Here is a 14,163-nt window from a genome sequence, read left to right as displayed (position 1 = left end):
TTTGGCATATAGCATTCCTGTTTAATTGTAACAGTGTACTTTTCAGTTATTTGTTATTTGTTCTTTTTGCTAGCTGCCCCCGTTTTTTTTCTTTTTTCTTCTCTGGAAAGTCTAATTTACCAGGATAAATTGGGTTTTGTTGCTGGTTGTTATTGATCTTTTTTTCCCCAGGAATGCAGTGTGTGTTTTCAATATGTAGTTTCACAGCTATTTAAAAACCAAGGAAGTTTTCTTGAATTACATTGTTCAGTATTTGTTCTGTTTTTGTACTTTGATTTTATTCTTTCAACGCTCTTATGTAAGTATGCTGGATCTTTTTTGCTTGTGGTCTGTATTTGTCATTTTCTTTCCATTCATCCCTTTATGCCACTATTTGGGCAGTTTGTCCTTGTGTTATTTCTAGGTTATTTTTCATGTCTGACATTTGTTCTTTTATTTCTAATTCTTCGTTTTTCTAATTCTTTTAGCTCTTTCAATTTCTTTATCATTTTTTTGTTGAGATGCAATTCATATACCATAAAACATGTAAAACTTCAAGAATTCAGTGCTTTCAGTATACTCACATGGTTGTACAACAAGGACCATGATCTAATTTTGATATGTGTTCATCAGGCCAAAGAGAAACCCGTATACCCATTAGCAGTCATCTCCATTCCTCCCACACTAACCATAAGCAATTACGAATCTTCCTGTCTCAGTGGATTTGCATAGTTAGTCTCATTTTTTTTGTTTTTTATTTTATTTAAGATTTTATTTTGAGAGAGAGAGAGGACAGGTTAGGGGAGGGACAAAGTAAGAGGGAGAAGCAGATTCCCTGCTGAGAAGGAAGCCCAATGTGGGGCTCCATCCCAGGACCCTAGGGGTCATGATCAGAGTCCTTAGGCAGGTGCTTAACCAACTGAGCCACCCATCACCTGTGGTTGTTTTGTTTAGTTTTGTTTTTAAAGTAAACTACCCCCCCTCCCCAAGTGGGGCTCAACCTTAGGACCTCAAGAACAAGAGTAATACGCTCTACTGACTTGAGTCAGCTAGTCCCCTGTCTAGTCTCATTTTTATGTAAAATCTATAATATTGCTGAACCATTTTTTAAAAAAGTTTTACTTATGAGAGGGAGTGTGTCAGAGAGAGTGGCCTTGTGGAGAGAGGCAGAGGGAGGAAGAGAGAATCTTCAGGCCAACTGCTTATAGAGTGGAGCTAATGCGGATCTCAATCTTATGACCCTGAGATCATGACCTGCGCTAAAACTAAGAGTTTGATGGTCAACTGACTGAGCCACCTACGCAGCCTGCCCCCCCTCCCTTATGTTTTTTATTATTCCTGAAATTTTAGACTGGAAATGTGATTTAAGAGTTTTTCCGAATTCACTGCTCCATAGTGCCCTCTTTTGTTTTTACGAAATGTTTTTAAAATGTCTTAACCTTATGTTTTTCTTTATTCTGTCTTCTTTTGTCTCCAGTGTTCTCTTTGTTTCGGATTTTATCAGTAGTTCTTCCTCACTGTGGCCTTTTTTCTTTTCTTTTCTTTCTTTCTTTTAAAGATTTTATTTATTTGACAGAGATCACAAGTAGGCAGAGAGGCAGGCGGAGAGAGAGGAGGGAGCAGGCTCTCCGCTGAGCAGAGAGCCCGATGCGGGGCCTGATCCCAGGACCCTGGGATCATGACCTGAGCCAAAGGCAGAGGCTTTAACCACTGAGCCACCCAGGCGCCCCTGTGGCCTTTTTTCTTGAAAGAAACTTTTTTTTTTAAAGATTTTATTTATTTGACACAGATGGGGGGAGAGAGGGAATTACAAGCAGGGGGAGTGGGAGAGGGAGAAGCAGGCTTCCCGCTGAGCAGGGAGTCTGATGCCCCTAGATGGTGACCTGAGCTGAAGCCAAATGCTTAACCACTGAGCCACCCAGGTACCCCTGAAGGATTTAACTTGAGCATTTACTGGTTCCTATTCCGCATGGTTCTTAATGTACCGCATTGAGGACCTTTTTTATATTCTCTTACTCTTTTGTTCTAGAGTATGCCAACCCCTCCTTGACTTTACCTGCTGTTTTCAAATTGACCTTCTGACTTTTGGTTTATTTTTTCAGGTCTATTATATTTTCAGGTCCATTATATGTCCTGTTGTTTTCCTCTTGCTTCCTTTTGCACAGATACAGATACTTTGAAGGAATTGTGTAATTATTGATGGTTTTTCTTTACCCATTTGTATTTTGGGGTTTGTGGCGAGTATTGTGTTAACCTGTTTTTGTTGTGTTGATGGGGTTTTGGTTTTGCTATTCTAGTTGCTGTGTATTTATTTGACAGGACATGAAGAGATTAAAAAACTGTACTGTTTGTATCCAGAATACACAGAGGTGATTACAAATGAATAGTAAAATGACAATCCAATTAAAAAATGGGAAATGAACCTGAATAAATATTTCTCCAAAGTACATACAGAAATGGGCAGTTAAGGGTATGAGAAAGATGGTGAACATCATTAGCCCATTGGGGAAATGCAAATCAAAACCACACAGTTCACACCCACCAGGATTGCTGTTGTCAAAAGCCTTGAAGAGGCTGTGGAGAAGTACTTAAACACTGCTGGTGGCGGTCAAAATGGTGCAGCCATTTTGAAAACAGTTAAGCAGTAGCTTAAAATAGGTTAGAGGTAGAGTTACCATATAATTCTGCAGTTCCATTCTTTGGTATACATTCAGAGTAATAAAACACATGCACACAAAAATTTCATGCATGAATGGTCATAGTAGCACTACTCCTAATAGCCAGAAAATGGAAGCAGTACAATGGAATATTGTTTGGCAATTTAAAAAATGTGATACAGATATATGCCATAACATGGATGAACCTTCACAACTTTATGTCAGGTGAAAGAAGCCAGTTGGAAGGGACTATATTTTTTATCATTCTGTTACATGGACTGTCCAGCATGAGTGGGTGCCTAGGGCTGAGGGGTAGGTGAGGGTGTCTGGGGAATAATGGTTAATGGTGACAGAAGTGTTATAAAATTGTGATGATGGTTGCACAGCTCTGAATATACTAAAAGCCATATAATTATACATTTTAAATAGTTGAATTTTATAGTTGTGGGAATTAGTTTTCCAAACAAAATTTAAAAAAGAAAAAGGCTCTACTACTGCTGTTGCCATCTGTTAAGACTCCTCTCTACAGGATTCTTTGCTTTTTTTTTTTATGATGGAGATTTTTAAACATGCAACAAAACAAAGACTTTTATAGTGAACATCCCTATCCTGCTTTTTGGGTTCTTCTACTTAAAATATTAACTGTACCTATTTATCTATCCATCCTTCTATCTATCCATCAATTTTACTTTTTGCTGCACCTCAAACTAAATTGCAGACATCTTATCTATATATGTTTCCCCATGTACTAAAATATGTATATTAATCAGAATTCACTGTTTCATAGTTCTTGTTTTATTTTTATATAATGACAGACTCAAGTTTGAAATGTTCTTTTGCTGAGTTTTGACAACGGACCAGTACCCTTTTCAGGAGACAGTCCATCATCTCCAGAAATGTTTGCCCAGGCCTTCATCTCCAGGGATAGCTGCCGAGGGGACTTTTCATTTTAAGGGGTCGGATTTAAAAATTGCCTGTTCGAGGGCTTCTTAGAAATGCAAACATCCAGTGTGTAGTCTTGTGTAAGGCTTGGTTTGCTCAGCATAAAATTTGAGATTCATTGAGTAGTTTTATCTATGATTTGTTCCTTGTGTATTGCTGACTAGTGTGCCATTGAGGGTTGGTTTTCTCCTCTTGATGGCACTAGCTTTTTCCAGTTTTTTTGTTATTAGGAAAAAAACTCATTTTAAACTCTAATCAACATGTAGGAGTTTTAGCTGTTTACATCTTCACCAGTATTGCTATAGGTGGTCTTAAATTTTTACCATTCTTTTTTATTTTTATTTTTTTAAAGATTTTATTTACGTACTTGGTAGACGGAGATCACAGGTAGGCGGAGAGGCGGGGGGTCGGGGGAGGGGGGGAAGCAGGTTTCCTGCTGAGCAGAAAGCCTGATGCTGGCTGGATCCCAGGACCCTGAGATCATGACCTGAGCCAAAGGCAGAGGCTTAACTCACTGAGCCACCTAAGCGCCCGAAATTTTTGCCATTCGTGTGTAAATTTATTTTGTACCCCAGAGATAGAATTAATAAAAATCACACTTCTTTTTTTTTTTTTTTTTAAGATTTTATTTATTTATTTGACAGAGATCACAAGTAGGCAGAGAGGCAGGCAGAGAGAGGAAGGGGAAGCAGGCTCTCTGCCGAGCAGAGAGCCCGATGCGGGGCTCGATCCCAGGATCCTGGGATCATGACCTGAGCCGAAGGCAGAGGCTTTAACCCACTGAGCCACCCAGGCACCCCTAAAAATCACATTTCTAAAGTGTCTGATGAGTGGCTTTTAATATAGTCACAAAATTGGGCAACCATCCCCACAACCCAATTATAGAATATTTTCATCATCATAAAAAAAAAAACCCGAATGAGTTGTTGAGGTATAAAAAGACTTGGAGGAACCCTAAGTGCATAATTAATTGAAGCAGAAGAAGCCAGTTTGAAAAGATAATATACTATTTGATTTCACCTATATGATCTTCTGGAAAAGATCACCTATATGATCTTACGGAGGCTCTGAAACATCAGTGATCTGCAGGGGTTCCGGGAAAGTGAGGGATAAATAGGTGGAGCACAGAATTTTAGGGCAGTGAAACTATTCCATGTGATACTATCAAGCTGGATACTTACTATACATGTCAAAACCTATAGAGCACACTTTTTTTTTTTTAAAGATTTTATTTACTTGACAGAGAGAGATCACAAGTAGGCAGAGAGGCAGGCAGAGAGAAAGAGAGAGAGGAAAGCAGGCTCTCCGCTCAGCAGAGAGCCCAATGTGGGACTCGATCCCAGGACCCTGGGATCATGACCCGAGCTGAAGGCAGCGGCTTAACCCACTGAGCCACCCAGGTGCCCCTAAAGAGCACTTTTAATACTGTCATGTGTTAGTGTTGGCTCATCACTTGTTAGAAATGTGATCACAGCCATGAAGATGTTTGTAGGGGAACTGGGGCAAGAGGATGAGTGGAGGGTATGGTATTTGAGAATTCTCTGTCCTTTCTGTTTATTTCTCTGTAAACCTAAAACTGTTCTTTAAAAAAAAAAAAAAAGTGTGTTGAAAAAAAGAAATTGTACCCAACAGCGTCTTTCATCATCTGTTCTTCCAGCCCTAGGAACCATTAATCTACTTTCTGTCTGGGGATTTACCTATTCTGAACATTTCTTGTAAATGGAGTCATATGATATGTATTCTTTTTTGATTGGTTGCTTTCACCTTCCACAATTTTTTGAAGGTTTATCCATGTTTTAACAACTATGAGCCTCTTACTGTATTCCTTTTTATTCCTGAATGTTACTTTATGGAAATGAGTTCTTTTTCCACTTTTTTGGCTGTTGTGAGTAATGCTGCTATGTGAAGAACATTTATGTGCAAGTTTTTGTGTGGATATATGTTTTCAGTTCTTTTGGTTATATACCTAGAATGAAATTGCTGGGTCATATGGTAACACTGTGTTTAACATTTCGAAGAACTGCCGAATTCTTTTCCAAAATGGCCACACCATTGTATAGTCCAGGAATGTATGAGGGATTCATGTTCTCTGCATTCTTGCCAGTACTTGTTAAAACCTGCCTTTTTGATTATAGCCATTTATACTCCCACATAAGAGTGGAATGTGATTTTAAACCTCTTGCCCTTTTTTTCATAGGGGCAAATTTCTGGAGATGTGCGATGATCTCTTAGCTAGAGTGGAGCCACCGCTTCGTAGTGTTTTGGAACAAGCCAGTAAGTATTACCATGACTCAGTTGTTTGTATAATCATGGCTCTTTGGAAAATGTTACTTTTTTTTTTTTTTTTTTTAAGTTACACAGATTTTCATTGTATATATCACTTAACTTCATTGCTGTATTAAGCTTCTATGTGTATCTTTCCTCTGGATCACCCCCCGCCCCGCCCCACCTCTTTTGATAATGATGTCCTGGGAAATCTAATAGTTTTCTCGAGAAAGCTAATTCAGGGGTGCCTGGTGGCTAGTGGGTTAAAGCCTCTGCCTTTGGCTCAGGTCATGGTCCCGGGGGCCTGGGATCAAGCCGCACAACCGGCTCTCTGCTCCGTGGGGAGCCTGCCCCCCCCCAGCTCTGCCTACTTGTGATCTCTGTCAAATAAATAAATAAAATCTTCTTTTTTTATAAATATTTTATTTATTTGAGAGATAGTGAGAGAGAGCATGAGCAAGAAGGTCAGAGAGAGAAGCAGACTCCCCGTGGAGCTGGGAGCCCAATGCGGGACTCGATCCCGGGACTCCAGGATCATGACCTGAGCCGAAGGCAGTCCAACCAACTGAGCCACCCAGGCGTCCCAAATAAATAAAATCTTAAAAAAAAAAAAAAATTCACCCATTTAAAAAAAAAAGAAAGCTAATTCAGACTCAGGTGGATATAAATATCGCATTTATTTTATAGTGGTAAAAATCATCTTTTGCATTGCTGCTTGTGGTAGTTGTACAGGGTTTTCTGTCTGAATCTTTTGCTGACTGAGAAATACAGCCACAAGAGGATGTCACCACATAGTTACTTTAAAAGGATGTTTTAATTTTATCTCTAGCTAAAAGTAGACGTTTGATTTAGTAATGTATCACTCATTTTCCTGAAACCTTCAGCATACTTTTACTTGGAGTCCACTGTTGTGTTGGTTGCTAAGTATTTCAGTGTTGACATGTACTGTCATCTTGACAAAGGTCAGTTCTTAAATCAGAGTGATTATGATAAACTGGCATTTTCTTTCCATACTGGGATAGCCCATTTCTTTAAAGAGCCCTTCAACATATCATCACTGTTTGTTACATAAAATGAGACCAGGAAATCAGGTGGTGTTGGGAATATTCTCTGAGTGAGTGAAGAGCTTTGGTGTGCACCTTCTTTACTTCTTTAAGGTGGAGGCTGTACCTGTGTTAATAATCTACTGTGCCTGTGTTCTGGATGAAGTGCTCATGTGCCTAGGTGTGCTTTGAATACGTTTTTCTTTCTTTCCCTTTCTTTCTTTTTTCCTTCCTTCCTTCCTTTTCATGTCAGAGGTAACTCAGTATTTCAAGGCCCTCTTATTTTCCCTGTGGCTAACTTAAGTATTGATGTTTTAACAATTTTTTGCATGGGATTGTTTCAGAGATTATGGGGTCTCTGTGCTGTAGGGCATTTAGTATTCATGCCTCTGTCCTCTTGAGTTCACGAGAAGTTCCACTATTGTGCCACCCTGCCCCTGTTTCTTGGTGTATCAGAACATACCTATTTTCAGATGCTACAACTGTGTGTGTCTGTATGTCTGTGTGTATGTGTATGGTGGTGATGAGGGGGTGAAGGAATGGCTGGGTTTTGTTATAGATCTGTAAGTTACTTTGTTGTGTTAAGATGTTACATTGCTCTCTTATTTTGTTGTAAAATACTAATTTAAAAGTTGTTTTCTTGGGGCGCCTGGGTGGCTCAGTGGGTTAAAGCCTCTGCCTTCGGCTCAGGTCATGATCCCAGGGTCCTGAGATCGAGCCCCACATTGGGCTTTCTGCTCAGCGGGGAGCCTGCTTCCTCTCTCTCTGCCTGCCTCTCTGCCTCCTTGTTATTTCGGTCTGTCAAATAAATAAATAAATCCTTTAAAGAAAAATTAAAAAAAAGTTGTTTTCATCTCAATGTCTATTCTAATAATTTAAAAATAGAGTTAAAGAAAGAAGATATTTATGCAGTGGAGATAGTTGGTGGCGCGACACGAATTCCTGCAGTTAAAGAGAAGATCAGCAAATTTTTTGGTAAAGAACTTAGTACGACACTAAATGCTGATGAAGCTGTCACTCGAGGCTGTGCATTGCAGGTGAGCTTTCTCTCATAGGGAGCATCCATTTATAGGTCATTGTGCCTAGATGGGATTGCTTTTTCTGTATCCAGCTAGTAATCTGAGGTTAGCTTATTAGCCTGATCTCTGGGTGTAAGATTCTGAAATTTTAGTTTTATAATGGATATCAAAGATGGTGTTAAATGGAATTGTACTCTGTAACATGTAGTAAGCTGAATTAATTTACTAGAAACATAGGTAAACCTGAAACATTACTAGAATTTGGCACATTATCTGTTGTCTGTATATGAAGTAGCATCATACATCAGTTAAGTAAAGGTTTGGGTTAATGGAAAAATGGTAAGTAATGGCTAGATAATTAATTTGACAAATGATAGAAGTTTTTAAAACCATTTACACATCATTAAATTATTAATGTGAACACCTAAAAACCGTTGATGGTGGTTTTTTGAAGTCATTTATTTATAGGCCTCATCATAACATAATGTCTGTGTGTCTCATATGGAATTTTTAAAAATTACTATTCTAGTGTGCAATCTTATCGCCTGCTTTCAAAGTCAGAGAATTTTCTATAACTGATGTAGTACCGTATCCAATATCTCTGAGATGGAATTCTCCAGCTGAAGAAGGGTCAAGGTAATAACATTTACTAATTATTTTTATACTTAAAGTTAGTGTTAAGTAGAGTAAAATACTCCCTTCCATTTAAACTTTTGCAGATTTGTAGCATTTCATTACAGTGCATGAAGGAAAAGTGATGCCTTAGTCTCGAGAATAAATTTTGTGTCCTTACTTAGTTTTATTATAATTGATCCTGCTGAAGTAATTAGTGCCTTTTACTTACTTACTTACGTACTTCCTTTTCTTAAAAGTGATTTCATATATCTGTCTATGGATATATATGTAAGTCCCCTCATCCCCCCTTTTGGAACCTCTTATATCCCGGAAATGATGACAGATGAGAGAGCATGAGCCATGCAATAATTACAAATGTAGAGTAAATTGGTAAAAGTTTTCAGGAATATCTTAAATTTGTGTGTTTTTGTCTTTTTCCTCCCATCTAGTGACTGTGAAGTCTTTTCAAAAAATCATTCTGCTCCTTTCTCTAAAGTACTCACATTTTATAGAAAGGAACCTTTTACTCTTGAGGCCTATTATAGTTCCCCACAGGATTTGCCCTATCCAGATCCTGCTATAGGTAAGTAGAATTTGAAACTTTAAAAAATGAAAATTTATGTACTTAGAATTGGGAGAGAGCAAGTATTCTGAAATTTGGTATTGAAAATTCCACAAAAAAATCTCTTGTAGGTTGTGACCAGTTCACTACTAGCAGGATGGTTATTTTTTAATTTGATCTCTGTTGTGTGGGCAATATTTCTTGGTTAATGCGTATAGTGGGTATACCTTGTACATAATGTGATAATACGTAGATACTGAAAAGGAGTTAAACTCAATGTTGACCCTAACACAGAATTAAATGATGGACGCAGAAAATCATTAGAAAATTGTTATGTCGGTACCCTAGGATATGGAACCATGTTGGCTAGAGTCTTTATAGACCCTTAGAAACTCTTAAAATAAGGAAATTGTACTAGCTGAGGAAAGAAACTAGAATTACATGATCATCACAGACTTAGAATACATGAGTAAAGTATTAGGAATATCCTGAATGGCACTTAGAAGCCGTGGGAAGGTTAACGTACTCTGTTTTCCTTATTTGTAAAACAGGAATAAGAATGAGAAATTATATTTTGTGAATTAAAAAGCAAGTAAAAGTTTGGTGTAATAACTGACTCTCGATGTATGTCAGTTTCTTCATAAATGACAGAAACGGTATGGAATCACTAGAGTTTTTTTCAGTAGAGGAGATTTGACCTTGGTTTAGGAACTTCCCTGGCAGTGGCATATAAAGATGAATTGGAATAAGGGACAAGAGGTAAGAAAATGTTCATAGGGTTAGGAGATGTGTTAGTCCTCAGCTGGGACAAGGTACTAAGAGTTTGACTATTTATGAGAGAAGGAGGAGAAATCTGATGATATGGTTTATTTGAAGTGTCGTATTACTGACCTGTCACTGAGAAATGGGCATAACCTGGCCGTATGGGCATATATTCATGTTTGAATTCATCTTCACAGGTTATGTCTTCTCTTTTGTTTCATATGTCCCTAGCTCAGTTTTTAGTTCAGAAAGTCACTCCTCAGTCTGATGGCTCGAGTTCAAAAGTGAAAGTCAAGGTTCGAGTAAACGTTCATGGCATCTTTAGTGTGTCCAGTGCATCTCTAGTGGAAGTGCTCAAGTTTGAGGAAAATGAGGAACCGATGGAAACAGATCAGAATGCAAAGGAGGAAGAGGTAATCTGGCCATTTTATACATTTTAAATTAATGATGGTATAAAGGTGACTTGTCTAGAAATTCTAAGATTGAGTGGGTGGCAAGTGAGGAACCTTGTGACAGCTGCCGAGAGTGCACTGTGTCCCCTTATCCCACCACTGATGAACTAGCAGAAGCTCTTCATGCAGTCTATCTAATAGAAATGAAATATAGTGGGTTCTCTCTTTAGACCATGTAGTTCTCAAGTTGAGTTGTTTTCGATTCTCATTACTGAAGAATGCTTTGAATCTTGGTTGATTATTTTCATAAGTTGATTTTACACTCATTTATTGGAATCATATCCTGGGTCTCATCCTTACTGTGCATCAAAATCAAGCTTTATGAAACTACAAGTGTTGGAGTCTCCATAGGTCATATTGAGTTTGTCTGGGTTAAGGCCCAGGTGTCATTTATAAAAGCTTCTGGAGTCATTTTAAGGAGCTGCAGACATTGAGAGCTGGTGATTCAAGTCTCCACAAACTTTTTCCTTCTTTGTCACTAGTGTCAGGCTTTTTTTTTTTCCCCCTAAAGATTATTTAATTAAGGGAAAGCATGCATGTATGCATGCAAGTTGGGGGAGGAGCAGAAAGAGAATCTTCAAGTAGGCTTCCCACTGAGTGGGGAGCCCAATGTGGGGCTCAATCCCACAACCCAAGAGATGATAACCTGAGCTGAAACCAAGAGTTGGAAGCTCAACGGACTGAGCCACCCAGGCACCCCCATTCTGTTCTTTTTTAACAGAATTCTCAAGGTGTTCACCTACCCTAATGTGCATAATGGTTGTACTTGTGAGGATGAAAAGACTAATTTAAAAACTGCTTGAGAATGTTGAGACTTTTGAGAGAAATTTACTCACGAGGGAGCATGGAGAAACTCCTGCTAGCTTCAGAAATATTGTGTAAAATATTAAGATGAGTACTGCTGTGGTTAACAAAGCATTTTTACAGCCACCCCTGTGTGTATATGCTAGGGTAGGGCAAGTGTTTACTCCACTGTACAGATTTATTAACTGAGAGACAGGGAAGAGAACTTCCTGTTAATAGGTAACATGTGTTGTAACTGGAATTTCAGTCTAAGCATCTTGATGGCTGGTAATTGATTAGGAATTCCATACCATGGTATTTTGCCAGTGTATCATGAAGGTTGCTTAGTCTTTTGTTAGTATTTCCTACTTTGAGGATTCGATGTGACCTGTTTTTCAGAAGATGCAGGTGGACCAGGAGGAACCACATGCTGAAGACCAGCAGCAGCAGACACCAGCAGAAAATAAGGCAGAGTCTGAAGAAATGGAGGTATGAGTTGCGTTTTAGAGTAGGATTTGTAATCTCTTTACATACATGAGATGCTATGTCTTAGAAGGTAGTTACACAGTTGACCCTTTTACAGTGTGCAGATTAGGGGAACTGACCCTTGTGCAGTAAAAAAATCTGCATATAACTTTTGACTCTCCAAAAACATTACTAGTGGCCTATTCTGTTGACCAGAATAACATGAATAGTTGATTAACTCCTCTTTGTTATAGGTTACATACTGTGTTCTTACTGTAAGGTAAGGTAGACTACGGAAAAGAATATGTTACTAAGAAAATCATAAATCAGAGAAGATACATTCATAGTACTGTACTGTTATTTACCTCTGCAGCTCAAACCTGTTTTGTTTAAGGGTAAACTGTATTAGGAATTCTTTACATAAATGAAGTTTTTAAGTAAGATTTTGTAGTGAGTTTGGAAAGTATGTTTGGCAAAAACTTTGAACTCTAATCCCTTTGGAATTTTGGAAGAATGCACTCAAAAACCATAATTTGACCAGGCTGGTGATTGGTTCATGTTGGTTTCTGAATGGCTATTACTCTTTTTCATCCTGTCCATAATTTATTCTTTTCTGATAAATGAGATGTAATTTTTTCAAATTTTGTTACCTCTCTCACACTTGTCTTCTGTCTAAAGATTTTTTTAAAATTTTTATGTATTTATTTATAAAGAGATTTTATCTTTTTTTGAGAGAGAGCATGAGTGGTAGAAGAGTGGAAGGAAAAACAGACTTCCTACAGGGCATGGAACCCAATGCAGGGCCCTGGGGTCACAAACTGAGCCAAAGGCAGACACTTAATGTACTGAGCCACCCAGGTGCCCCAAAGATAATGTTTGTTTTTATTTATTTTATTTTATTTTACTTCTTATTAACATGTAACATATTATTTGTTTCAGGGGTACAGGTCTGTGATTCATCAGTCTTAAACAGTTCACAGCGCTCACCATAGCACATACCCTCCCCAGTGTCCGTCCATCACCCAGTCACCCCATCCCTCCCACCACCCACGACCGCAGCAACCCTCAGTTTGTTTCCTGAGATTAAGTGTCTCTTATGCTTTGTCTCCCTCTCTAGTTTCGTCTTGTTTCATTTTTTTTGTTTTCCCCTGTGATCCTCTGCCTCGTTTCTCAAATTCCACGTATCAGTGAGATCATATGATAGTTGTCTTTTTCTGATTGACTTATTTCAGTTAGCATAATACTTTCTAATTCTAGTTCCATCCATGTTGCAAATAGCAAAATTTCATTTTTGATGGCTACATAGTATTCCTGTGTGTGTATTGTGTGTATACACACTTCACATTTTCTTTATTCATTCATCTGTCTGTGGACATCTAGGCTCTTTCCCTTTCCCTAGTTTGGCTATTGAGGACATTGCTGGTATAGACATTCGGGTGCATGTGCCTGAATAATTTGTATCTTTGGGATAAATACCCAGTAGTGCGATTGCTGGGTTGTAGGGTAGCTCTATTTTCAACTTTTAGAGGAACCTCCATACTGTTCTCCAGAGTGGCCTGCACCAGCTTGTGTTTCCACCAACGGTGTAGAAGGGTTCCCCTTTCTCAGTACCCTAGCTAACATCTGTCATTTCTTGATTTGTTAATTTTAGTCATTCTGACTGGTGTAAGGTAGAATCTCAGTGTGGTTTTGATTTGTTATTTCCCTGATGCCCAGCGATGTTAAGCACTTTCTCGTGTCTGTTGGCCATTTGGATGTCGACTTTGCAGAAATGTCTTTTCATGTCTTCTGTACATTTCTTGATTGGATTGTTTGTTCTTTGGGTGTTGAGTTTGATAAGTTCTTTTTTTTTTTTTTTTTTTTGAGTTTGATAAGTTCTTTATAGATTTTGGATACTAGCCCTTTATCTGATATGTCACTTACAAATAAAAAGTATTTTTTTTTTAATATTTGACAGAGAGAGACACTGAGAGAAGAACACAAGCAGGGGGAGTGGGAGAGGGAAAAACAGGCCTCCTGCCAAGCAGAGAGCCCGATGCGGGGCTTGATTCCAGAACTTTGAGACCATGACCCAAGCCAAAGGCAGATGCTCAATGACTGAGCCACCCAGGCACCCCAAAAGATAGTGTTTTAGATAATTAACTATTTACATTTACATATTTACATTTTGTAGATAGTGTAAATAATAAATTTATCCCAAGTATTTATTTAAATGACTCCGTAACATTTTTGAATCCTTTACAATCCTGTTTTTAAATTCTGACTGCCATGTTTTCATGTTTAAGTTTGGTGCCAGTATTGGCACCAAAATTTAAAAGTTTTTAATTTTTTTTAAGATTTTATTTATTTGACAGAGAGAGATCACATGTAGGCAGAGAGGCAGGCAGAGAGAGAGGGGGGAAGCAGGCTCCCTGCTGAGCAGAGAGCCTGATGCAGGGCTCGATCCCAGGATCCTGGGATCATGATCTGAGCCAAAGGCAGAGGCTTTAACCTACTGAACCACCCAGGTGCCCCTGAAAGCATGTTTTTTTCTCACATTATGACATTGCAGTATATAGTCTCAGTTCGTGGTATTTCTGATTGTGGTATTTAAAAGTTTTACAGAGCTTGTAGGTGGTT

At 38.5% G+C, this 14,163-nt stretch overlaps 1 protein-coding gene across 1 annotated transcript in view; it reads left to right on the top strand.

Moving 5' to 3' along the window:
* HSPA4 (heat shock protein family A (Hsp70) member 4) overlaps nucleotides 1-14,163 on the top strand; it is a 50,190-nt gene that overhangs the window by 26,278 nt on the left and 9,749 nt on the right. Inside the window, exons 8-13 of the mRNA XM_044227687.1 lie at nucleotides 5,776-5,852; nucleotides 7,772-7,923; nucleotides 8,435-8,541; nucleotides 8,970-9,103; nucleotides 10,076-10,257; nucleotides 11,479-11,568. Coding sequence (XP_044083622.1) covers nucleotides 5,776-5,852; nucleotides 7,772-7,923; nucleotides 8,435-8,541; nucleotides 8,970-9,103; nucleotides 10,076-10,257; nucleotides 11,479-11,568 — 742 coding nt within the window. The remainder of the gene's footprint in view (nucleotides 1-5,775; nucleotides 5,853-7,771; nucleotides 7,924-8,434; nucleotides 8,542-8,969; nucleotides 9,104-10,075; nucleotides 10,258-11,478; nucleotides 11,569-14,163) is intronic.

This window comes from Neovison vison, chromosome 1 (assembly GCF_020171115.1).
Source record: "Neovison vison isolate M4711 chromosome 1, ASM_NN_V1, whole genome shotgun sequence".
In the NCBI taxonomy this organism is placed as follows: domain Eukaryota; kingdom Metazoa; phylum Chordata; class Mammalia; order Carnivora; family Mustelidae; genus Neogale; species Neogale vison.
Note: the sequence above shows the minus strand (reverse complement) of the source record. Positions and strands in the feature narration are given on the sequence as shown.